Source organism: Chlorocebus sabaeus, chromosome 8 (assembly GCF_047675955.1).
Source record: "Chlorocebus sabaeus isolate Y175 chromosome 8, mChlSab1.0.hap1, whole genome shotgun sequence".
NCBI classification, from domain to species: Eukaryota; Metazoa; Chordata; class Mammalia; order Primates; family Cercopithecidae; genus Chlorocebus; species Chlorocebus sabaeus.
This window is the reverse complement of record NC_132911.1, coordinates 102,922,864-102,950,288: the sequence shown is the minus strand read 5'-3', so window position 1 is coordinate 102,950,288 and position 27,425 is coordinate 102,922,864. Positions and strand designations below refer to the sequence as shown.

The 27,425-nt window shown below is 34.8% G+C and overlaps 1 protein-coding gene across 8 annotated transcripts in view; it reads right to left on the bottom strand.

Moving 5' to 3' along the window:
• The window catches only part of VPS13B (vacuolar protein sorting 13 homolog B), an 870,718-nt gene that overhangs the window by 680,345 nt on the left and 162,948 nt on the right, over positions 1-27,425 (bottom strand). For all 8 annotated transcript variants that reach the window (XR_005240849.2, XM_037999868.2, XM_073018246.1 and 5 more), the window contains exon 17: positions 23,966-24,147. Coding sequence is in view for 7 of the 8 variants with exons in the window: in XM_037999868.2 (XP_037855796.2) it covers positions 23,966-24,147 (182 nt within the window). In the remaining variant the exon portion in view is untranslated. The remainder of the gene's footprint in view (positions 1-23,965; positions 24,148-27,425) is intronic.

Below are 27,425 nucleotides of genomic sequence, written 5' to 3'. Positions count from 1 at the left end.
CCACATTTAAAAAGTAAAAATAGGTGAAATCAATATTAACGTTTTTACTTATTCAATATATCCAAATACAATTTAATGACTTTAAAATGTAATGAAATTAAGATATTTACATTCTTTTTTAAAAAGTATTTGAACCTAGTAGGTATTTTACACTTACTTCTCAATTCAGATTAGCTACATGTAAGTACCCAATAGCTACATGTGACTGGTGGCTACAATACTAGGTAGGGTAATTCTGAGTTATTAAATATATAACTCCCAAAAACGTCATACAAATCTTAATCTCTTTCCCTCCTTTTCCTCTAGCACTCTCCTTTTCTCCTCCACCCAAATTTTACATTCATTCATCATTCATGTGATATGCTAGGATGAGATATGTTCCTCTAGAAAAGACAGTAAACAATTATAATACAATTGAAAGGTAATACTGGCAGTAGCTAACCTAAGAGACACAGGAGGAGAGGGTAGTGAGGCATGACAGATGAAGTTTAAATTGAGACATGAAAAATAAGTGGTTATAAGCCAAGTAAAAATGGAAAGGACATAACAGGAAAAGTGAATAACACAGTGAAAGCCCTGCAGCAGAAGACAGTTTGTTGTATTTAAATAACGGAAAACAGATCGATGTGGCTTAAGCATAGTGAACAAGAGCAAGTGTAGCACATGATGTGCCCCATTAGGCATTCAAATTTTTCCCAAAGGAGACTTGAAAAAAATCTTAGCATAATAGGATTAGTAGCTGCCTACCTACTACTCATTCCCCTTTCTTAGTTACTAAAAGAACTTCAATTTAATTCAGTGTAGGAATGTATCTAGCTAAAAGTACCTCCGTAACTAGAATAAAAAGCAAATAACATTAGAAAACATTATTTTAAGAACAGTACAAAAAAGACAACATAGCAAGGCTAAGACTGCTATCCTTTGGAAAGTCTGCTTGGAAAGCTGGGCCTTGACTAGTGAAGTCTGGGAAGTTGCCTTCCCCGTATCCTCTAAGATAAGAGTGGTTTGCTATGTTGAGCCTTCTATACAAAAAGTAAAGCTTATACTGAACATCTGCTTTCTTTCTAGGAGTCCGGAATTTTGGTACTTGAAAGGCAGAGGTTGTTTATATGACCAGCCCCCCAAAAAAACCCTGGGCACTGAATAGGCTTCAAACAACGCACACATTAGTGTATTTTTTTTGTTGGTGGAAAAAGGAGTATACTCAATACTCAAGTGTACCTGTGCCTTCACAGGAGGCAGAGGGCAAAAGGAATCACATGTATAAGTTTCTCCAGACTCAACCTATGTCTTTTCCTCTTATGACCCAAGTATGTATCCTTACTACATTGCTATAATAAATCTTAGTAATGTGTACAACTACATCTTGAGTCCTGTAAGTCCTTCTAGATGCTCTCTAAAGTAAGGATGGTCTTAAGAACTTTAGACACAGATAAGAATGCATACAGCAATTCTATTTTAACAATTTTTCACACATAACTTAAATCCCAGTAATTTTTTTAACAATGAATTCCTATAATCTAATTGTAAGTGATTGACCTTGCTAACAGAGACAAATCTCCTAGTTTGTATACCCTATACAACACATGGTGTCAGGCAGGCAAAACAAGAGGTGATCTTTAAGAATTAGTAGAATTTGTAAACTATTTACATTTTGAACGTTCACCAAAAAAGCAGACATACAACACTTACCATCTTTAGACATTCCACAGAGTAAACATTATTTGCTGATGATACAATAGGGAAAAAATCAGCCATGCAACCTGCCTTTGAAAGGAACCTATTTTCTACTTAAAGAAGGCTCCTCTGAGGAACTGACATTTAAGCTGAGCTCCAAAGGATAAGTTGATAGAAACAGATTAAATAGAGAGACATGGGCATTGCAGAAATATGGAGTATATTGAGAAAAACTCCAAAATAGAAAAAAGCATAGTTCTTTTGAGAAGCTCAGCGGTTAATGCAGAATAGGTCCATATTTAAGTTTTTATCCTACAATTAATGCAAAATCAGTGAAGGGGTCGTAGTGCTTGTCACATCTGAGTTTTTCAAAGCTCACTCTGGTACAAAATAGACAATGGATTGGATGGGGAAAAAGAAATGATGGAATTGCCTTAGGGTGACAGAAGTAAAGATGGAGAGAAATGAATACGTTGTAAAAGTATTGAGAAAATAAATTGGACAACACCTGGCATTTGGTACTACGGGTACATGATTAAACATGGGTAAAAAGTATCAATTAATATAATCAGTTAAACCTATATATATTGTGGATGAGACACTTTAACAAAACGATGGTAAAAATGAAGAAAAATTAGCAATGAAGTTTAAATTCTAGGACTTCTTCTGCCAATATTTGACTAAGTAAATTTTAAAATTACATGAAAAATCTGATAAGTTGTTAATTTTTATTAAGTTCTCTACAAATAAAAAGTACAATGTTTGAAATAGGCACCATATGAAAAGTACAAGGCTATAAGCTATACTTTATGCAGCTGATAAATTTTTTCTGGTAAAGGGCCAGATAAATGTTTTCAAATTTGTGGACAATATGTTCTATGTGGCAACTATTCAACCCTACCATTGTAGGATAAATGTAGCCACAGACAATAATTAAAGGAGTGAGCAGGATTGTGTTCCAATACAATTTTATTTATAAAAGCAAGGAGTGAGACAGATTATTTGCCAAACCCTGATCTCAAGAATTGAATAGAAGGAAAAGTTGAGACAAGTGGTCAGGTCTAATACCTCTACAGTAAGAAACAATACCGTAGGTGTCCCAGCAGGCAAATATAATATAGTGAATAATAACTTTTTTAAAAATTAAATGGGTAGTCAGCAAGCAGATGTCTCCAAATTGGTCTGGTAATACTTATGGGGGAGTACCACAACCAGAGAGTTGGAATTAAGGAAAAGCCTGCAGAACTTAGAAAGGCAAGAAATTCATGACCTTAGCCTCTGATGGGCTAGGATACCAAACAGGGAATGTGGCCCAGCAAAAAAAAAAAAAAAAAAAAAGGCATCCAGCAACTGAAATGGCAATTCAAGATGATAGCTTGGTCAGCTCCAGGAGGAGCTTTCAATCCATAAAGCTAAGCCCACAGTCAAAGCAACACACTGCAAAGTTGAGGACATGCTCCTGAATCATGTGAATATTGAATAAACGTGCACAAGTTATATCAACAGAGGTTTATAGAGAGGATTAGTCCTGAACCATGGAGCATAGCTGAAAATACAGGGGTCCTAGATACAGAGAAGAGAAAGATGTGTATGGACTCTCAAAGCAGGCTCTTAGAGAAATATTTACTTTAAAATAATTACTACTTCTTATACGAAAGGATCTAAAAAGCAGATCAAGTCAGATAGGGAAAAAATTATTAGCCATTTTACTGAAAAATGTTTTCGAAGTTACAAATAATATTAACCCAATTTTTGTCAGAGGACTCTATAATTTTTGACATGAAAATCTGTAAAAAATATTATATTTGATTAAAACCAATCATTATATTTATTTTCAACAAATATTTGCAATAAAATTTTATTAGAATTAGGCAGTAATAACTAATGGAAATGTCTTAAGATGTGTATTAACAATATGATCTATTACAGCACATTAGATTTTATCAGAAAATCTCAGTACAAAAGTAACTACAATAAAGAGCGATGTGTACAAAAAACACATGTCATATTACCCAGCTAGAATTAAAGAGCTTTGAAAACAGGGTCCAAGTCTAGCATTTAGTAGGTAAGAAATATCTGTCAAACTAAGCTGATATATTAATCATAACAATTTCACAAAGGAGAAAATAATGAAAACTGCTTAAATGAGGAAAAGAAGTATTTGCAGAGGATACTTATTAAGACTAATCCTAAAAAAAGAACAAGATTTTGGGGGTATATGAAAACAGGCATATGAAAGTGTGACCTAGCCTAGAAACTTTATGGGGTTGATATAGTTAAGAACATCAAAAATATAAGAGATGTGAAGGCAAAGGGGAGCGGAGTAGTTCTGAAAATGGAGCTACATACATTGTTAGAAAAGAATCATATCATGAGGAGCTTTTGATTTCACACTCAGAAGTTTGGGTTTTATCCTGACAAATTATATCATGTAAGATTCTTCATGGTGCAAATAAAAGTAGCAGCAGCAAGAAGGAAGAAGAAAAGAAGGTAGAAAGAGAAAGACCACCTTAGATCAGCTTAAATCATGTGGTAAGGCAGAGTTCAGAGGTACATCTGAGATTTACAATGTTATCAGTTCCCTGACTCCATTTCTCTGAGATTTCTCAGCTCTGCCTTCCTCCACCTGTCTTCATCAGACTTGCCTTCTTTGTGGCTGTAATGTAATGTAATAACATAATGATTCCAACAGTTCCAGATCTCACAGGCTCACACCACACTTCCCAAGGAAAAGAGCCTATCTCTCTGACGGTTTTAGAAGGAAGATGATATCTAATCGGCCCAGCAACACCCTGTGATATCTTATTGGTTTCAATTAGGTTTTTCAACCTCATTGGCCTCAATTAGGTTTCTCAACCAATCAATATAGAAGGAGAGAGGTGAAGGGAATGCTCTGATTGGCTAAAGTCAGTCAGAGCCCAGTGCCTGAAATTTAGTCAGTCACTTCAATCAAAATTGCACAACTGGGCTGGGTGCAGTGGCTTATGCCTGCAACCTCTGCACTTTGGGAGGCCAAGGCGGGCGGATCACTTGAGGTCAGGAGTTCAAGTGCAGCCTGGCCAACATAGTGAAACCCCGTCTCTACTAAAAATACAAAAATTAGCCGGGCGCAGTGGCAGACACCTGTAATCCCAGCTACTCAGGAGGCTGAGGGAGGAGAATCGCATGAACCCAGGAGGCTCATGTTGCAGTGAGCCGAGATCACACCACTGTACTCCAGTTTGGGTGACAGAGTAAGACTCCATCTCAAAAAAAAATTAAAATTAAAAAAATTAAATTGCACAATTGCTTCAATTGGCAAAAGAGTTCTCCAAAAGAAACTGGTGGTACTACTGAAAGAACAAAAATACTGAACCAACAACATCTATTACAGCAAGCATAAGTAATTTTTTGTTGTTGCTGTTTTGTTTGTTTTTTGAGATGGAGTCTCCCTCTGTCACCAGGCTGGAGTGCAGTGGCACGATCTCAGTTCACTGCAACCTCCGCCTCCCAGATTCAATTGATTCTCCGGCCTCAGCCTCCTGATTAGCTGGGACTACAGGCGCACACCACCACATACAGCTGATTTTTGTATTTTTAGTAGAAACGGGGTTTCTAGTAGTAGAAGGCTCTAATAGAGCAAAAGTTTCTCCCATATTGCTGCCAGCTAAACCACGGCTACACCTAACTCTCCAAAATCTAGCTTGTCTAAATCTACCAAGAAGGATCCTTGGAAATCCTGACCTGCCAAGGGTCTGGAGTTTATTCCTAATACAAAAGACTATTGTCTTCCAGGGCAGATAGCAAACCAAGTCCTCTCCCCTTCCTCCACTTTTGTTGCTGTACCTACTATTACTGAGCGGAAGCCTGGTAGAAGATATGCAAGAAATCGGCAAGAATTCAGCTAGAGGTGTGTGTGAGTTAAAAGAAGTAAAAGGTAGACAGCTTCAAGCTTGTCCTCAAGTGTAAGTAGAGTGACTGCCAGAAGCCTCCCTTATCTTGTCCTCTCATGGCAAAAGAAAACAAAGATGCCTTTTGCCTACTTCTCTCAGACTCTCGTTCCTATTAGAAAATTTCACATTTAGGGACGGCTTCATCTTACAATCATGGTAGTAACAAGGATGAGAGTAAAGAAAAAAAATTCAATGGGCTTGTGGGAAGTGAAGATGTCTGGCGGGCAGGCTCCCAGAACCAAGCACCACCTCCTGAATCTCAGTCATTGGTCACCTGAGATAGTTCTCACATATATCCTTAATTTCCTAGCCCAAGAACACCATGCCAATAGGAAACACAGTTAAACATTAAATATTTTAAGACCTGGCCCAGGCACAGTGACTCACACCTATAATACCAGAACTTTGGGAGGCTGAGGCGGGCACATTGCTTGAGCTCAGGAGTTGGAGACCAGCCTGGGCAACACGGCAAAACCCCGTCTCCACAAAAAATTAGCCGACCATGGTGGTGGACACTTGTGGTCCCAGCTACTCAGGAGGCTAAGGTAGGAGGATCCTTTGAGTCCAAGAGGCGGAAGTTGCAGTGAGCCAAGATCGCACCACTGCACTCCAGCCTAAGAGATGGAAGTAAAACTGTCTCAAAATATACATATATATATATTTTTCAAGACCTTATAATGTAAGTTTTTTGTTCAACTTCCAGACATTCAACTTTCAAATATAGTTTCCAAAATGTTCTACATCTAACACAATGGCACCAAATGTGAGACTATAAATGTACATACACACAAACACTAAAAAAATGACCAGACATCGAATCCAGTGGAATCCAATGGCCATAATAGAAAGATACTGAGGATACTGTAGAGTGGCACAGAAGTATACCCTAAAGGAACATAGCTCAATGGGAGATGTGTTTGAGAATATAGGGGTCAATAAAAGAACTGTATGCCACAAGGATTAGAAATGAGGTGCTGAGAATATCTAGGATAAAATTAGCAGCTCTATCTTGGAAATTTTCTTTATAGTGTAGGAAATGCTGATTCCCAGAGCATGATACAGGTAGAAGCAAATAAATAAAATGGGATTCTGGATTCTGGTAGAGCACTCAGCAGCTCTCTTCTCCTTATTCACTTAGACATAGAACCAGCCCTACATAATTTATTACTTGAAATTGTGCTCATCTTCAGAATATATTTAGCACATTCTTAATTATTTAAACTATCATCAAAGAAAAATAAGTAATTATGTATACAGTTATACATTTTTAATTGCTTATTATAAGAACTAATATATAGCATTGGGTATTATTTTTAGACCCACAGAACCTACGTCTCTTGTCCTTAAACAAAAAATTTTGAGTGCCAAACCAGATATTAATATTTAGTATACACTATAAACTTTAAGTTCTGTAACTGAATATATTAAATATTAAAAGAATATTTAATATGTAACTGATGCATTTTGACTATACAATTATGTATTACATGAAATTATAACATAATTTATAAAGGGCCAGGCACAGTGGCTTGGGCCTCTAATCCCGACACTTCAGGAGGTTGAGGTGGGAGGATCATTTGAGGCCAGGAGTTCAAGATCAACCTGGGCAACATAGCAACACCCAATCTCTACAAAGTAAAAAAAAAAAAAAAAAAAAAATTGTTATTAAAATAATATATAACAGTAGTGAAAAAATAAGTCAATCTACTATAAAGAAGCTGTATACTTACCTACTAAAACAGAATAAAAATAATATTTATAGATCTTGGTCTTACCTATATTAAAATCAGTAGGAAATTTTTCAAGGATTCACATTAATAAATCCATCAAAGTCAAATATAAATTATACTCTAACATTCTATTTGCCATGAGTGAAAATTTTGAATTGTATAGCATATTACAGCATTATTTCTTCTTTTTTTTTGAGATGGAGTCTCACTCTGTCACCAGGCTGGAGTGCACTGGTGCTATCTTGACTCACTACAACCTCCGCCTCCCAGGTTAAAGCGGTTCTCCTGTGTCAGCCTCCCAAGTAGCTGGGACTACAGGCACACGTCTCCACGGCCAGCTAATTTTTGTATGTTTAGTAGAGATGAGGTTTCAGCATGTTGGCCAGGATGGTCTCGATCTCTTGACCTTGTAATCCACCCGCCTCCGCCTCCCAAAGTGCTGGGATTATAGGTGTGAGCCACTGTGCCCGGCCGCATTATTTCTTAAAAAATAAACACAAGTAGTTCTCTGAAAACTGGAACTGAACTTCTCATTCTGTTATTTTTTACTAATCAGTAGCCGTGTAAAAATATCTTCGACAGCTTTTAAACCTATAAAATATTGTTCAGATTTTCTACTTCAAAAAATGTACGAGATTAATGAAAATACAGACTACAAAGAACTTATAAAATTATTTCACTATTGTCACTTGGATTTCCTGTGAAAGTAAAGGACTGTTTTAAAATTAAGAATTAGGAAGTAAATCTATGATAGTAAGACTTTTATCATGATTTCATTTGTTGCAATGATTTGACCTATATGTTCCACAAATCATTAATCGAGTATTCACTTTATGCAAAATATTTATATTTCAAATAAATCTATCGGTATTTAATCTTACATATAATATGAAGATGTTTATCATATGAGATATATACTTTATTTTAAAAGGTGACTATAAAAAGATAGAATCAGGAAACGTGGGATTAATGGAATTTTGCAACCAAACTTTCATTTTAAATTATGAAATATTATATTTTCCTCCAAGTAGAATCAATTTTTAAAAAAAAGGAAATAGAAAGAAATGAAGTCTTAATGATATGTGATACGGTTTGGATATTTGTTGTCTACTCAAATCACATGCTGAAATGTAATCCCCAATGATAGAGATAGGGCCTAGTGGGAGGTGTTTGGGTCATGAGGATGGATCCCTCATGGCTTGGCGCTGCGTGAAAGTGAGTTCTCAGAAGATACGGTTGTTTTAAAGTGCGTGACACATCCTCCCAACTCTCTCTTTTGCTCCAGCTCTGGCGATGTGACACACCAACTACTGCTTTGCCTTCCAACATGACTGTAAGCAGCCCAAGTCTTCAATAAATAAATTTGTTGTTTTAAGCCACCTAGTTTGTGGTACTTTGTAAACAGCCCTCACAAATAAGAGTCCCTTTCTCCACTGTATGTAATTAACTCTTGTCCATTTTTAAAGCCATACTTGATCCTGTAATAGGTGACACAGAAGATTCTACATTCATTACTACAATCATGTCTATTTCTTGTTAGCTATCTGCTCCCAGAACTGAACAGACTGCAAACTACATATTTTCAAAATGTTTGGTAAGTGAATACAACCAGAAGAAATATATTTTAGGTTGTGAACAAATAGAAGACATAAAAATGAGCAAAGAATACATAGGCAAATAAACAACCAAAAACACATAAGGCAAAAAAGTATATTTTCTGCAGAAATCTAACTCATTTATCTATTAATATATTATTTTCAACAGTAATTTATTAAAACACATTTTTATGATGTTCATAAAAGACTTTCTGTAAGACTAAAAAATCACACTAAACTCATACTGCCTACTTTTCAAATATCCAATAAAATACACTTAAATCGTAATTTAAAGAATTGTATTTTTCTCAAATCTACTCTGAATGCTTACATTTTATATATATTTTTTACTAAATGACACCTAAAATTCCCATTCCTGTGCCATGAAGTATCATCAGAAAAAAATTTACAAACATTATCAAAATGTCTGAGACAGAATAGAGGAACAAAATCAAGTCAGGTATAACTTAACATTCTAAGTGTGTCTTTAACCCATTTATGCCTAGTGTTCTATTATCAGAATGCTAAGCTTGTGGGAGTTATTTATATCCTACTGTGCAAGGTCATTGCCAAGATCTGATTTTTCACACACACACACACACAAAATTGCAACCTCCAGCATAAATGGGTTAAACGCTATATTAATTACTCAATTCTTAATAAGGACCACATATTCTATAAATGAGCTCTCAATACCTGGACATGAGCTGTAGTAAAATGGAAACTTTAAATTCAATAAATATTCATATTATTCAAAGTGCATATGGGGACACCTTAAAACTCACAAGAATCACAAAAATTACTGTCTTTTTACTCCAATTTAAATATCAAGAGGTCTTATTGGTAGTTCTCAATACGAATCTAACTCAATTCATTTTTTTTTTTTTAAGGCAAGAATAAATGTATAGCCAATACCTGTATCTGGCAAGAAAATTTTATAACATCTCAAAAATATGTATCTTAGAACACATTAGAAATATTTAGCAGACATGGTGGGATTGGGGGAAGTAGTCTGAAAACAGAGGAATAGAAAAAGCATATCAATTTACCTCAATCTTTTTCCTAAGTGATTAAAGAACTATTCGACTAATCCTTTTTATATGCACACCTGGGAAGAATACCTCCGTAACTTTATTCAGAGTCACAGTGATGTGGTTTTAGACCAGATGTTTAAATGTTACAGTATGTACATTTTCTTCCCCTCTTCTAAGGCAGAAGTAAAGTAAGAGGAATATTTGACTTCACTCCACAAGAGACCTATTTAATAGTTTGGCAGTTATGTAAGTAAAGGTAGCTTGGCTAAGTCAATGTTGACGACATACAGAACGACATGATCCTAATGAGTTGGAAAATATTGGCTCTCATGAGAATAGACCAGATGCTACTGAGCTGAGAAAGCTACTGTATTATTGAATTTCATTTTTATGAGGTAAAATTTATTATTCAACCATTAAGGTATCCCACATGAAATCTTGCATAAAATACTTTAACAGTTACTTTCTGGAAAGTAGATTTTTATTTTAACATTAAGACATAACTTAAATGAGGGATTCGAATGTCCATTTGATCACCTTTAGCACAGATTTTAAAGTCTGTAAGTTATTTCCCTGCAAATACCAGATTAATGGAACTACACTGTCAACAAAATAATGAGCTTCTGAACAAGGAAAAGTGGTAGCAAGTCCTTGTTTTCCAGAGCAAAACCAAAGCCATGCGTGACTTTATATTTAAGCCTCTCGCAAAAAGACAGGGTTAGAATTTCTATGATTTAAGAGCCATCAGAAACACGAATAACAAAAATATGTAATTCAATAACCTGATTAATAATATGTATTAGCTCAAATTTTAATCTCTATCCTTTATAATTTATTTTAATTACATTTCCAATAGTTGGTATAATTTCATTAATATTTTCTAATGAAGTAACACACTTTATCTGATCTCATTTACCAGAGGTAGTTTGGTATTGCAGACATAATAGTAACAGAAAATTCCAAGGTCTGGCTTCAAAAAATGACTTAGTCAGTGAATAGCTGTGGGATGATATTTAAGAAAAACACTAAATTGTTCTAAGCATAAATGTTCCCATCTGTAAAAAAGGATATATAATCTGCCAACAACAATATTTCTGGTAAGAAGCCAATGAAATTAATAAATGAGAAATATCAATCTAAAATAGGTGAGCCAACTCAGTCTATCCAAGTAAATTTAATGTTATCCAGTCCTTACATTATACAGCTCACTAGATGAAAAACGCTAAGCAGACAGCTGTAAAGTATGTGAAAAGTAAATGAAAGTATAAAGTTTCATTTTTTTTTATTATTATTCTACTTTAAGTTCCGGGATACATGTGCAGAACATACAGTTTTGCTACAAAGGTATACACATGCCATGGTGTTCACGGCACCCATCAACCCATCATCTACATTAGGCATTTCTCCTAATGCTATCCCTCCCCTAGCCCTCCAACCCCTGACAGACCCCAGTGTGTGATGTTCCCCTCCCTGTGTCCATGTGTTCCCACTGTTCAGCTCCTACTTATGAGTGAGAACATGTGGTGTTTGGTTTTCTGTTCCTGTGTTAATTTGCTGAGAATGATGGTTTCTAGCTCCATCCATCTCCCTGCAAAAACCATGAACTCATCCATTTTTATGGCTACATAGTATTCCATGGTGTATATGTGCCACATTTTCTTTATCCAGTCTATCACTGACGGACATTTGGGTTGGTTCCAAGTCTTTGCTATTGTGAATAGTGCTGCAATAAACATACAAATGCATGTGTCTTTATGTAGAATGGTTTATAATCCTTTGGGTATATACCCAGTAATGGGATTGCTGGGTCAAATGGTATTTCTGGTTCTAGATCCTTGAGGAATCGCCACACTATCTTCCACAATGGTTAAACTAATTTACACTACCACCAACAGTGTAAAAGCATTTCTATTTCTCCACATCCTCTCCAGCATCTGTTGTTTCCTGACTTTTTAATGATCGCCATTCTAACTGGTGTGAGATAGTATCTCACTGTGGTTTTTATTTGCATTTCTCTAATGACTAGTGATGATGAGCTTTTTTTCTGTTTCTTGGCCACACAAATGTCTTCTTTTGAGAAGTGTTTATTCATATCTTTCGCACACTTTTTCACGGTATTTTTTTTCTTGTTAATGTGTTTAAGTTCCTCGTAGATTCTGAATATTAGACCTTTGTCAGATGGACAGATTACGAAAATTTTCTCCCATTCTGTAGGCTGCCTGTTCACACTGATGATAGTTTCTTTTGCTGTGCAGAGAAGCTCTTTAGTTTGATTAGATTCCATTTGTCAATTTTGGCTTTTGTTGCCATTCCTTTTAGGGTTTTAGTCACGAAGTCTTTGCCAGTGACTATGTCCTGAACGGTATTGCCTAGGTTTTCTTCTAGGGTTTTTGTGGTTTTAGGCCTTACATTTAAGTCTTTAATCCATCTTGAGTTAATTTTTGTATAAGATGTAAGGAAGAGATCCAGTTTCAGTTTTCTTCATATGGCTAGTCAGTTTTCCCAAAACCATTTATTAAGCAGAGAATCCTTTCCCCATTGCTAGTTTTTGTTAGGTCTGTCAAAGATCAGATGGTTGTAAATGTGTAGTGTTATTTCTGAGGCCTCTGTTCTGTTCCATTGTTCGATATATCCGTTTTGGTACCAGTACCATGCTGTTTTGGTTACTGTAGCCTTTTAGTATATTTTAAAGTCAGGTACTGTGATGCCTCCAGCTTTGGTCTTTTTGTTTAGGACTGTCTTGGCTATACAAGCTCTTTTTCAGTTCCATATGAAATTTAAAGTAGTTTTTGCCAATTCTGTGGAGAAAGTCAATGGTAGCTTGATGGGGATATATTGAATCTATAAATTACTTTGGGCAGTATGGCCATTTTCACGATATTCATTCTTCCTATCCATGAACATGGAATGATTTTCCATTTGTATGTGTCCTCTCTTATTTCCTTGTGCAGTGGTTCATAGCTCTCCTTGAACAGGTCCTTCACATCCCTTGTAAGTTGTATCCCTAGGTATTTTATTCTCTTTGTAGCAATTGTGAATGGGAGTTTGCTCATGATTTGGCTGTTTGTCTATTACTGGTGTATAGGAATGCTTGTGATTTCTGCACATTGATTTTGTATCCTGAGACTTTGCTGAAGTTGCTTATCAGCTTAAGGACATTTTGGGCTGAGACGATGGGGTTTTCTAAATATACAGTCATGTCATCTGCAAAGAGAGACAATTTGACTTCCTCTCTTCCCGTCTGAATACCTTTATTTCTTTCTCTTGCCTGATTGCCCTGGCCAGAACTTCCAATACTGTGTTGAATAGGAGTGCTGAGAGAGGGCATACTTTTCTTGTGCCAGTTTTCAAAGGGAATGCTTCCAGCTTTTGCCCATTCAATATGATATTGGTTGTGAGTTTGTCATAAGTAGCTCTTATTATTTTGAGATACGTTTCATCAATACCTAGTTTATTGAGAGTTTTTAGATGAAAGGGTGTTGAATTTTATTGAAGGCCTTTTCTGCATCTATTGAGATAATCATGTGGTTTTTGTCAATGGTTCTCTTTACGTGATGGATTACATTTATTGACTTGCATTATGTTGAACCACCCTTGCATCCCAGGGATGAAGCCTACTTGATCACGGTGGATAAGCTTTTTGATGTGCTGCTGGATTTGGTTTGCCAGTATTTTATCAAGGATTTTCACATAGAAGTTCATCAGGGATATCAGCCTGAAATTTTCTTTTTTTTTTTTTTTGGAGACAGAGTCTCGCTCCATTACCCAGAATGGAGTGTAATGGCGTGATCTCTGATCACTGCAATCTCCACCTGCTGGGTTCGCACTATTCTCCTGCCTCAGCCTCCAGAGTAGCTGGGACTACAGGTGCCTGCCACCAGGCCCAGTTAATTTTTTGCATTTTTTTTTAGTAGAGACAGGGTTTCACCGTATCAGCCAGGATGGTCTCGGTCTCCTGACCTCATGATCCGCCTGCCTCAGCCTCCCAAAGTTCTGGGATTACAGTTGTGAGCCACTGCGCCCAATTTTTTTTGTTGTGTCTCTGCCAGGTTTTGGTATCAGGATGATGCTGGCCTCATAAAATGAGTTAGGGAGGAGTCCCTATTTTTCTGTTATTTGGAATAGTTTCAGAAGGAATGGCACCAGCTCTTCTTTGTAACTTTGGTAGAATTCAACTGTGAATCCATCTGGTCCTGGGCTTTTTTTGATTGGTAGGCTGTTAATTACTGCCTTAATTTCAGAAATTGTTATTGGTCTATTCAGGGATTTGACTTCTTTCTGGCTTAGTTTTGGGAGGGTGTATGTGTCCAGGAATTTATCCATTTCTTCTAGATATCCCATTGCATTGTCACATCTATTCACAGGTCTATTGACTCCCTCCCCTTGGGAATCTGTAGAACTGAAAATATTTAGCTCTTCATATGTTTCTGTGAGCCTAGTGAGGCCTCTTGTAAATAGCTACATTAATGGGGCACAAATATATACTTTCTTCACTAAGTTCAAACAGCTAGACCTAACCAATGTCTTGAATTTTATTCTTCTCTCATCAATATCTATTCATTATCCTATTTTCTTTCTTGGTTTACTCTTTGAATTTACCTTCACTCTATCATCCTTGTAACTAAAACAACGGATCACCTAGACTCCAATTCTTACTGGTGTTATCTCAGTCTCCAAGAACTTTATATCCTAGAACAACTTCCATAGGTAATATCTTCAGATGGATGATTCCAGCAAGGCCTATGTCTACGACAAGAACAACAGATTAAGCCCACAGACAATAATATATTTGGCATTCCCAAGAACTCTATGAGCAGCTATAAAAATACTTTCATCATTTTATAGATGAGAAAATTAACTAAAACTTAATGAAACAAACTGACCTTTATTTAGTCATACATATAGTTATTGAGAAAGTCTTCACACTCCAATTCAGTGATCTTTCCTAAGTGTCAATAGTTGAAAAGTGAAAATAATATGCAACAGAGATAGTAAGACACTAAACCAGTATTTATATGTAACATAAAGATTAATAAAATTCAATGCACAAAATCAAATCCCTAGCAAGCACCAGCATATAACATTTTTTTATTTTAATATACTTTTAATTTGATTTTTGCAAGAGCTGAGGAAGAAGGATTCATCATTGTAGCATTATAAAACATAACTCAACATCCACAGATATTCTCCTAAAGCCTCTTAAACTCATTCACAAAATAGAAATTAGTGACTGATTCAACACTGAAAATTTATCTCTCACTTTTGTGATACAGCATTTATCAAAGAAAAAATTTTCTCACTAAAAGCACTTTGCAGTTTTGATGCTTGAAGTTAAATTTGTTATTGCTTTTGTGGCACATTAGTCCAACATTTAGAATCAGAAGACTGAGGCACAAAGTTTCTATTCTAGTCTTTTCAAATTCTTAGTAGTCATCAAGGAAGTTGATTTCAAAACTCGCTAATAAACCATAATTTATAATGAAAGAAATGGTAAAAATAGGAACTCAATTATACACATGCATTTTATAAGAATTATCAAACATCAGTAACAGTTTAATTCAGGTCAGATACTGTTATTTTGGTGGTAGTAAAAGTGAAACATATACACATTTCTTATTTGCAAACAAATGACAGAATAGGCATGGAGAAAACAAAGATAAACAGAGAAAGGAAAAAAATAGTCTAAAATTATAGCATCATAGATAATGTTGGCCAATGGGAATGAAGCTAAAGAGTAAGACCAAAAAGGATTCTGTGATATTAATAAAATGAAAAAAATAAAAGGACTAAAAGTAATGATGATGATGAAGAATCAGTATCAGTATCAAAGGGATAAACCATTTCTAAATGATAACAAGGTCCAGTGTAAAGAAGATGTACTTGAGGGTAATGAAAAAACTTAGACAAAAGTCACCATCAAAAAAGTAAAAAGATAACCCACAAAATTACAGGAAACATTTGCAAACCATATCTGATAGGAAACTTTTATCTAAAATATATAAAGAATTCTCATATTTTAAAAGAAAAAGATAAAAGAGGCAGATCTTAAAATAAGCAAAGGATTTGAAAAATTTCTCCATAGAAGAGATATAAATAGCTAATAAATACATGAAAAGATACTCGACATCATTAGCCATGAGGGAAATGAAAAGGAAAGCCATAATGATGCCACTTCACACCTACAATGATGGCTGGAACACAAAAGACAGATAACAATATGATGAGGACGTGGAGAGATTAGAACCATCACACATTGCTAATGGAAAGTACAACGATACAGCTGTTCTAGAAAACAGTCTGGCAGCTCCTCAAAAGGTTACAAATAAAATTACCATATGACCCAGCAATTATATGTATAGGTATACATACACAAAAGAAATAAAAGCATACATTCAACAACAACAACAAAAAAAAGACCTGTACTTGAAAGTTCAAAGCAACATTATTCACAATAGTCAGAAACAGAAATAATGCAAAAGTCCATCAACTGATTAATGAATTAACAAAATATGATACATGGATAAAATGGAATACTATTTGGCAATAAAAAGGAATGAGCACTGACATATGCTATAATATGGGCAAACTCTGAAACAGTATGCTAAGTGGAAAAATGCACTAATATGCAGTCACAAAGAACTGCATTTTATGTAATTCATTTATATGAAGTGTCCACAATAGGCACATCCATATAGACAAAAAGTAGATTAGTATTTGCCTATTGCTGGGAAAATGGGAGGCTCCAGGAGTGATAGCTAAGGAATGCAAGGCTTCATTCAGGGATGCTGGAAACGTTCTAAAATTGATTATGGTAATGGATACACAACTCTGTGAATATATTAAAAGCCACTAAACTACATACCTGAAAAGGAATAGTGTGGTACAAAAATTTTATCTAAATAAAACTGTTTTTAAAAACTTAACAGAAGGAAGGGAAAGGAAAAGAAAGAATAAAATATTTCTGACATGGAGGAGGGGAGAATACCTGAAAAAATGGTAGGAATGTGGAAGAGAATGTAATTTTTCTGAAGTACAAGTAGACTGTAATTAGCATAGTGTTAAATTCAAGGAAAAAGACTAGTGTTAAAATGAAACTAGTACTCAAAGAGAGGAAAATGTAGGAGAATGTAATCGAACAGAATTGGGTTCCAGATAGAAGAAAAAGCCATACACAGGAAAAAACTGGATACTGTTGGTAGGTAACTATCAATAATATGAATTAAGACAGCAAGTAGGAGGGTAGGCTAGAGGCATGAGATGATGATGAAAGGTGGTGTACAGTCAAACGTAGACTTTAAAAATAATGGTTCTGGGCTGGGTGCAGTGGCTCACGCCTGTAATCCCAGCACTTTGAGAGGCCGAGGTGGGCGGATCACAAGGTCAGGACATCGAGAGCATCCTGACTAACATGATGAAACTCCACCTCTACTAAAAATACAAAAAATTAGCCGGGCATAGTGGCGGGCACCTGTAGTCCCAGCTACTCGGGAAGAAAATGGCATGAACCCAGGAGATGGAGCTTGCAGTGAGCCAAGATCGCACCACTGCACTCCACCTGGGTGACACAGCAAAATTCCATCTCAAAAAATATAATAATAATAATAATAATAATAGTTCTTCTTTCACACATTAACCTAAGTCTGAGAGATCCAAAAATGTACACAACTTGTATAATCTCTTTATTAATGCGGGAAATGGAAACTAGTTGTAAAGCAAAGGATCACATACCTACACAAAACATATTAAACAAAGCTTAACAGTGCTGAGTACTGTGTAATGAGAGTCCTCAGATGCAAAATAATAAAATGCTAAAACTTTACACCCTATAGACATACACATTTCCTGGATCTTTAGATAGAACTATTTGAAGGCACAATCCTTTAAGCACTCAGTAAGAATACAAAGCACAGAATGAGGTTTTGTTTTTTGGGGGTCGTGGCGGGGAAGACAAGAAAACTGGCCACCTGGAAATCTGGCTTTTTAAAACTGTCTTAGCTGATGGTTTCTCTTTAATATGTTATAAATTTTGTAGGTATTTCATTTGATAAAAATAAAATTATTTGGCAAAGAAACATCTTAACATCATTTTAATTTCTTCAACTCCTCACTATGCAAAAATTAGTCCCACTAATTTTAGGTTTCTAAATGACAGAACATCGGGTTACAAATAATCTGTTGTCACTTGCCTGATGAATTTTTCAATACATATGCCAGCATTCTTTTAAACACAGAATATTTGTAGAAAAGGAAATTTCAAATAAAACGCTTTTTCTTAGCACAGTCCATTTTATAAATTCAGAAAAGTAAAAATGGAATAGGTTTGGCTAGGAAAAAAAATCATAAAAGCAAATAATTTCATGAGCTTACTAATATGAATGTTCAGACTATCTAAGCCAATTAACAAAAATAAAAATTTCAAATTTTAAAAATACATTAATATTGTGAGACAATAAACCAAAAAATACTCTGAAGAAAACATCACAGGAAATAGAAATTTAGCAAATAAACAAATAAATGAATTAGACAGTTTCAGACAGTGATAAGTGCTAATGCCAAGGAAGATGTTACTGTAGAGTCAACTTATAGATGGGCTAGCATCAAAAAGGTAAGATTTTGAATAGTAAATCCATATAAAATAATGGCCACAAGATTGGCAATAACATAATCTACTTAAAAAATCATCAAATTAAAACGTTTTTTGAAGACATAATTCATATAACATAACCCTCATTTTTTCAAAGTGTGTAATTAAGTGGATTTTACCATATATATTAGGTTGGTACAAATGTAATCGTGTTTTTTGCCATTCAAATTAACGGTGATTACTTTTGTATCAACCTAATGCAAGGTTATGAATCCCATCACAACTATATAATTACAGAATATTTTCACCACCCCAAAAATAAATCTTGGGGAAAATCACAAATATGTGAAAATCAAACAACATGTTCCTAAACTACCAACAGGTAAAGATGAAATCAAAAAGTATCTTGAGACAAATGAAAATGGAAACACAAAATAAACAACCTAGGAAATGCAGCTGAAGTAGTTCTAAGAAAGAAGATTACAGCAATACATGCCTAAATAAAAAAACAAATATTTCAAATAAATAATTAAACATTATACTTTAAGGAACTAAAAAAAGGTCTAAAGTCAGCAGGAGAAAGAAAATCACAAATATCAAAACAGAAATACACAGAGACTAGGAAAACAATTTTAAAAATAAAAATAAGAGTTGGATTTTTGACAAGATAAACCCTTCAAAAGACTAAGAAAAAGGAGCATGCTCAAATAAATAAAATTAAAAATAAAAGCGGAGAGATTACAGCTGATAGAAACAATGGAAATATGTAGACTCATCATAAGCGGCTACTATGAACAACACTACACCAATGGATTGGATAAGCTAAAAGAAATAAATTCCTAGACACATTTAACCTATCAAGACTTAATCACGAAAGAATAGAAAATACAAGTAGACCAATAATGAGTAAGAAGAGTGAATCAATAACAAAAAGTCCCCATCAAAGAAAAGTTCTGGACTGGATGAATTCTACCAGACATTTAAAGAACCACTAACATTGATCACTTCTCAAACTCTTCCAAAAATCTGAAGAGAGAATACTTTCAAACTCATTTTAGAAGGCTAGCATTACCCTCATACCAAAGCCAGAAAAGGGCACTACAAGAAAACAAACTTACAGACCAATATCTCTGGCAAACATAGATGTAAAAATTCTTAACAAAATATTAAATGAAATTCAACAACACATTAAAATAATCTTTTGCCATGATACAGTGGTATTTATCCACGGGATGCAAGGATGGTTTGACAAATATAACTCAATAAATATGATACACCACATTAACAAAATAAAGGACAAAAGTCATATCATCATCCCAATAGATGCAGAAAAAGCATTTGACGAAATTCAACAGCCTTTCATGATCAAAACTACTAACAGATTAGGTATAGAAGGAATGTACCTAAACACAATAAAGGACATATAGAACAAACCCATGGCTAACATCGTATGGAAGAGTGAAATGTTGAAATCTTTAAAGATAGTAACCTGACAAGAATGCTCACTCTCACTACTTCTTTTCCACACAGTACTGGAAGTCCTGTTCAGAAAAACTAATCAAGAAGAAGAAATAAAAGGTATTGTAATAGAAAAAAAAGAAGTTAAATTGTCTCTACTTGTTGACAATATGATCTTATATGTAAAAATCCTGGCCAGGCATAGTGGCTCACACCTGTAATCCCAGTATTTTAGGAGGACAAGGTGGGTGAATTACTTGAGGTAAGGAGTTCAAGATCACCCTGACCAACATGGTGAAACCCCATCTCTACTAAAAATACAAAAAACCTACCCAGGAGGGGTGACGTGCCTGTAATCCCAGTTACAAACCCAGGAGATGGAGGTTGCAGTGAGCCAAGATCACACCACTGCACTCCAGCCTGGGTGACAGAGGGAGACTCCAACTCAAAAAAAACAAAAAAAAACAAAAAAACAAATCCCTAAAGACTCCGTCCAAAAACTTTTAGAACTGATAAGTGAATTCAGTAAAGATGTAGGTTACAAAATCAACATGTAAAAATCAGTACCATTTTTATGCATTAACATGTCCAAAACTAAAACTATCCATAAAAGAAATTAGGAAAACAATCCCATTTATAATAGCGAAAACAAAAATACATAGATATAAATTTAACCAAGGATATGAAAGAGCTATATACTGAAAAGTATAACACACTGATTAAAAAAAAAAAAAACTAAAAAAAACAAACAAATAAACAAAAAAAAAACACACACACAAATCAATGGAAAGGTGTTCTGTTCTACTGAACTGAGAGAATTAATGTTAAAATGTCCATGTTACCCAAAACAAGCTACAGATTCAATGCAACCCCTATCAAAATTCTAATGTCATTTTTCACAGAAATAATTTAAAAAATCCATAAATCCATATGGAATAAAATACCTCAAAGAACCAAAGCAATCTTAAACAAAAAAGAATAAAGCTGAAAAAAAATCACACTATCTGACTTTATACTAAAAAGCTATAGCAATCAAAACAGCACGGTACTGTCATGAAGACAGACAGACACATCAACCTACAAAACAAGACAGAATCCAAAATAAACCCACACATTCACAGACAATTGATTTTTGATGAAGATGCCAAGAATATACAATAGGGAAAGAACAGATTCTTCAATAAATGCTGCTGGGAAAACTGGATATCTACATGCAGAACAATGAGATTGAATCCTTATCTAACACCATGAGGAAAAACCAATTCAGAAGGGATTAAAGACTTAAATATAAGACCTGAAACTGTAAATCTACTAGAAGAAACTTACGGACAAAGCTTCATTGGTCTGGGCATTGACTATAACCCTGAAAGCACAGGAAATGAAAGCAATAACAGAAAAATGGAACTGCATCAAACAAAAACTTCTGCACAGCAAAAGAAACAATTAATAGAATGAAGGAAGAACACAGAAACTGCGAGAAAAATTTGCAAACCATCCCTCTGATAAAGAGCTGTTACCCGAAATATCTAAGGAACTCAACTCAATAATAAGAAAATGAATACGCAATTTTAAAATGGGCACAGGACCTGAACAGACATTTCTCAAAAGGTGGCAAATGGCCGACAGATGGCAAATGGTGACAAATGAACAATGCAAATGGCCAACATCTAAATGGTTCATACAAATGACCAACAAGTTTATGAAAACATACTCAACATCATTGATTACTAGAGAAATGTAAATTAAATTCACAATGAGATATAACCACATACCTGTTAGAATGGCCATTTCCAAAATGATGAAAGGTAAGTGTTAGCAAGGATGTGGAGAAAAAGAGAATACCATTGGTGGGAATGAAAATTAGTACAATCTTCACGCCTGTAATCCCAGTACTTTGGGAGGTTGAGGCAGGCGGATCACGAGGTCAAGAGATAGAGACCATCCTGGCCAACACGGTGACCTACTAAAAATACAAAAAATTAGTGGGGCGTGGTGGCGCACACCTGTAGTCCCAGCTACTCAGGAGGCTGAGGCAGGAGAATCACTTGTACCTGGGAGGCAGATGTTGCAGTGAGCCGAGATTGTGTCACTGCACTCCAGCCTGGCAACAGAACAAGACTCCGTCTCAAAAAAACAAAAAAAAAAAGAAAAGAAAAAAGAAAATTAGTACAACCATTATGGAAAATGGTATGGAAGTTCCTCAAAAATCTAAAAATATAACTAGCATATGATCCACCAATCCCACTTCTGGGTATATGTCCAAAGAAAATGAAATCATGTTAGAAAGATATCTGCACACCCGTGTTCACTGTACAACAGCCAAGATATGGAATCAGTATTAGTGTCCATCAAGGGATGAGTGGATAAAGAAAATATGGCATATATCCACAATAGATTACTATTCTGCCTTAAAAAAAGAAGGAAAATCTGTCGTTTAAGACAACACAGTTGAACCTAGAGGACATTATACTAAGTGAAATAAGCCAGGTACTGCAGGATCTCACTTAAATGTGGTATCTAAAAAAGTCAAACTCATAGAAGTAGAGAGTAGAATGGTGGTTAGAGTAGAATGGTGGTTATCAAATGTAGGCGGAATGGAGTGGGGGTTGGTATGTAATAGGAAGATGCTGTTCAAAGGGTACAAAGTTTCAGTTAGGAGCAGTAAGTTCAATTCAAAAAGAGGATACAAATATGTATGTCTGTGTGTGTGTTTATATACACAATAAAATTTGCATGCTACTTCCAGGGATTCAGAAAACTCTTAAGTCCTTTTATAAGCTCCAAGTGAAGAACCTCTAGCCTACTGCAACATTTATCTTGTTATTCTTTATATAATGCTAAAAGCCAGTACCAGAACTACTACAACTTGAGCATCCCTAATCTGAAAACCCCAAATCTGAAATGCTCCAAAATTCAAAACTCTTTGGGCACTGACATGATACAAGTAGAAAATTCCACACCTGACCTCATGTGATTAAGTCACACAAATTATTAAAAATATTGTATAAAATTGCCTTCAGACGATGTGTATAAGATGTAAATGAAATGCAAATGAATTTCATATTTAGACTTGAGTCACATCTCCAGTATATCTCATTATGTAAGGGCAAATATTCCAAATCTGAAAAAAATCTGAAATTCGAATCACTCTGGTACCAAGCACTTTGGAAAAGGGATAATCAACCTGTATTTTACATTAGTTAATGGGTAGGCCAAATAAGAAAACTCTAATTTGTATGTCAGGTCTGAAATTAAAACCTTCAAAAGCATCATATAAGAACAAAAGTCGCTTTATTTTAACAGATAAATTAAAAATAATGTTACTTTAAGCATAATTACACTTAAATTATAACCTTTAAAAACTACTTTCATGTTACTGACAAATATAACATTATTATTTTGAACTGAAACAACTTTAAAAAGGTTCTATAATTTTTTATTTACATGCAAACTGAATAAGAAGATATCTCTTATAGTGACATCAAAGCAGAAATTTGTATTTTTAGTAGTTAATTAACTCATTAAGGGTGTCAGATTAATGCTTTTCAAACACACACACACAAAAAATTTGTTTACCAAACTAACCAAGTATTACAAGTAAGAATTTATTTCATTTTACCAGTATAATAAAAAAATACTGTACTTATAATTTGGTTATCATTTCAAACACATACATTGATACCCTCAAAAGTTATCCAAAGGGTAAATTATACAAGAAGCTGGTGAAAAATAATCTTTTGCAATTATGAAACACATGCAGAAATAGGTACGAGGAAATAAAACTGGATGGCTTAACTCATAATCTGGATTTTAAGCATAAACTATAAATATCTACATTCACAAAAACGTATTACAATTTAAGTTGACCATGCTAGACATATGATTTTCATAACAAAATATTACTTGCCTCTAACACAAATTTTCCATATACTTATCAAAAAGATTGTGCTCTTACCTATACTTAGGAAGACTTCATTTATCAAAGCTTCAATCACTGCAGAAGAGCTGACATTTCCAAGATGAGACCAACTTTGATATATTGCTTGCAAGAGAAGTGTCTGTGCTCTTGTAGCTTGAATTGTGAGATTTGGAAGTTCAAATATACCTTCAGTTATAGCAATCTGAGATCTTTTGGTCCTGCACAAGAAAACAGAAAGAATCACAATAGAGTAAACAGTATTTACAGACAACAAAATACTAAATGACTTAGGTTGCAAGGGAACAAAGGGTATACATCCAAAGTATTTTAAAATTTGATTAAACAAAATAGATATGCAATTCTGCTAACTTTAAGTTTCACTATTTCAGGAACTCTGAATAAAAAAATATAAAAATACAAACTAGAATGATGTCCATACACACATATTCACCTACATATATACTGCTCAAGCAATTACTACATAATCAAGGCAATCATTCTAAGTAAAAATAAAAATAGTGCTTGTTAACACTTAGAAAGGATTTACTAGCAAATCTGCATTGTTCTAAATTTCTTTTATCTATTAACACATTGAATCCTGCCATAATAACTCTATGACGGAGGTACTATCATTATACTAGTTTTTCAAATGGGAAAACCAAGACACACACAGATATATTAAGGTATCAAATGTCATACTACTAAAAAAAGGAAAAATTAGAATTTAAATCCAGGCAACCTGATCCACAGCCCTCTATCCTAATCCTTTCTCTCAGAAGTATTTATGAAGTATTTACATTATATGCAGACTCTACTTGATAGTAACATGGAAAATCATTTTTAAAATTTCTGCCCTGGAATATCTAATTTGTTGATCCCTTATTCATTTGGTTTTGTCTATGAATAAAGTGAATTACGTAATTAAATTTTCTAAATAACAAAGCCTCAAAGTAAGGAAATATTTCAATATGTCTGTGAGCAACAAGTTTATACTGAAGGTTAATTAAGCGTGCAAGATAAAATAGAAGAACAATAAAACAAAAGATAGATACAAAAAAATCAGGATGCTACTATAGTAGACTGTAACCTGCTCTTTCCTCAACCTCACAAACCCTCCATCATTTGTCATTTTCCCAACTGTAACCATACATGGAGAGTACAGAACATCTCTTGTATATCACCTAAAAAGCTTCTCACCCTACCTCGTATTCTGGCCACTGCTATGGAGACCAATTCAAGGCACCGTTTCATTTGCATTGCCTAAAGCCACCATGCATAGCATGAGACACCAGCAAACTACTTTGCAATCATACATGCAGAAGACAGAAATGTAGGAACAAACGCCTCCCTCTCTTCTCCCACTACCTGACTAGTCTCTGAGGAGTTCCCAGGAAATCGAGGACCAGGAAAGATAAAACACTAAAATAGGCCCGGCGCGCCCAGCACTTTGGCAAGCCAAGGCGGGCGGATCACAAGGTCAGGAGGTTGAGACCAGCCTGACCAACATGGTGAAACCCCGTCTCTACTAAAAATACAAAAATTAGCTGGGCGTGGTGGCGCATGCCTGTAATCCCAGCTACTCAGGAGCCTGAGGCAGGAGAATTGCTTGAACTCAGGAGGCGGAGACTGCAGTAAGCCCAGATCGGGATCATGCCACTGCATTCCAGCCTGGGCGACAGAGAGAGACTCCGTCTCAAAAAATAAAAAATAAAAAAAAGAGAGAGACAGAGACTAAAATAACTGAATAAAGCTTTAATGGGATGTGGGATGTGGGACACTATCAAGCAATTTGAAGAAAACTATAAACCCAAATATCCCAGAAGTTCAACAAACCCCAAGCAGAAGAGAATTAAAAACATAGCAAGGCACATTATAACCAAATTGCTGAAAACTAGTGTTAAGGAGAAAAACACATCACATGTTTCTTTAATCAAATTGCTGAAAACTAGTGTTAAGGAGAAAAATACATCACGTGGTTCTTTAATCAAATTGCTGAAAACTAGTGTTAAGGAGAAAAACACATCACATGTAAAGAAACAAAGCTAGAAAATGAAAGCAGACTCTTCATCAGAAATCATGCACAACAGAAGACAACAGAATAACATGACTGAAATGCAGAAAGAAAAAAGAAAAACAGTCAGCCTAGAATCCAAAATTCAGAAAAAAAATCTTTTAAAAATGTTAGCAAAAGAGCTTTTTTATGACTAAACACTGGGAAGAATTCCTCACCAGCATATCTGTACTACAAAAAAATGTTAAAGAAAATTCTTCAGGCTAAATGAACGTGATACCAGATGGAAACATTTGTGGCTCTACACAAAGAAATGTGAAGAGTGCTGGGAATGGTAAATATATGGGTGAATTTTAAAAAAAAAAAAAAAAAAAGAAGAAGAAGAAGAAGGAGAAAGAAACATTCTCATCTTCTAACAAGATTAACTGTTTAAAGCAAAAATCATAACAACACAGTTCAGAGTTTATAACATATGTAAAAGCAGAATGCATAATGCCAATAGCCAAGGATAGGAAGAGGGAAATGGAGGTTCTTACACAATGTATGACACAGAATAACATTTTTTGAAGATAGCTGTGATAAGTAAAAGATGTAAACTGTAAAACCAAGGACAACTAAAGCCATAAAATTAAAAGGTAAAACTAATAAAGGCAATAGTGGAGACAGAGTGGAGTAAGAATGAAATAGAGAGGATGAAACAGAGTCAATCTAAATAAAGTTGGGAAAAGAAAAAAAGAAAACAAACAATAGATGGGACAACTAGAAAACAAACAGCAAGATACTAGAACTAAACCCCAAAATATAGTATTATGTTAAGTCTGAAACACTTAAGCATACCAGTTCAAGGAAGAGATGCTCAGATTATACTGAAAAAAAAAAAAAAAAAAAAAAAAAAGACCAACTATATATCCACTTTAAATATAAAGTAGATACGTTAAAAATAAAGGGGATAGGAGCATGAAGGAGTAAACGAACCAGCAAAAGAAACACCACATAATTCTAATCAAAAAAGAGTCATGCATTAATATTAGACAAAGTAAACTTTGGAACAAAGACTATTACCATGGATATAGAGAGATTTTTTCATAATGATAACATGGTTAATTAAGTTTGTAGGCACTACAGATGTCTGAAATACATACATTTTAAAAAATACATAACTGAAAACAGGAATAGACAAATCAAAAACCTGAAGATTTCAATACTCCTCTCTCGGGAACTGATAAAACAAATAGAACGTAAGTAAAGAATTAAAAACAAAAACACTACTATGAATCAATTTGGCCTAACTGACATTTGTAGTCTGTGGGTGTCATACTGCATGTGAGATGGGTCTCTTGAAGACAGCCTTCCACTGGGACTTGGTTTTTTATCTAGTTTGCCTCTCTGTGCCTTTTAATTGGAGAATTTAGCCTATTTACATTCAAGGTTAGTATTGATATGTGTAGATTTGACCCTGTCATCATTAAGTTACCTGTTTACTAC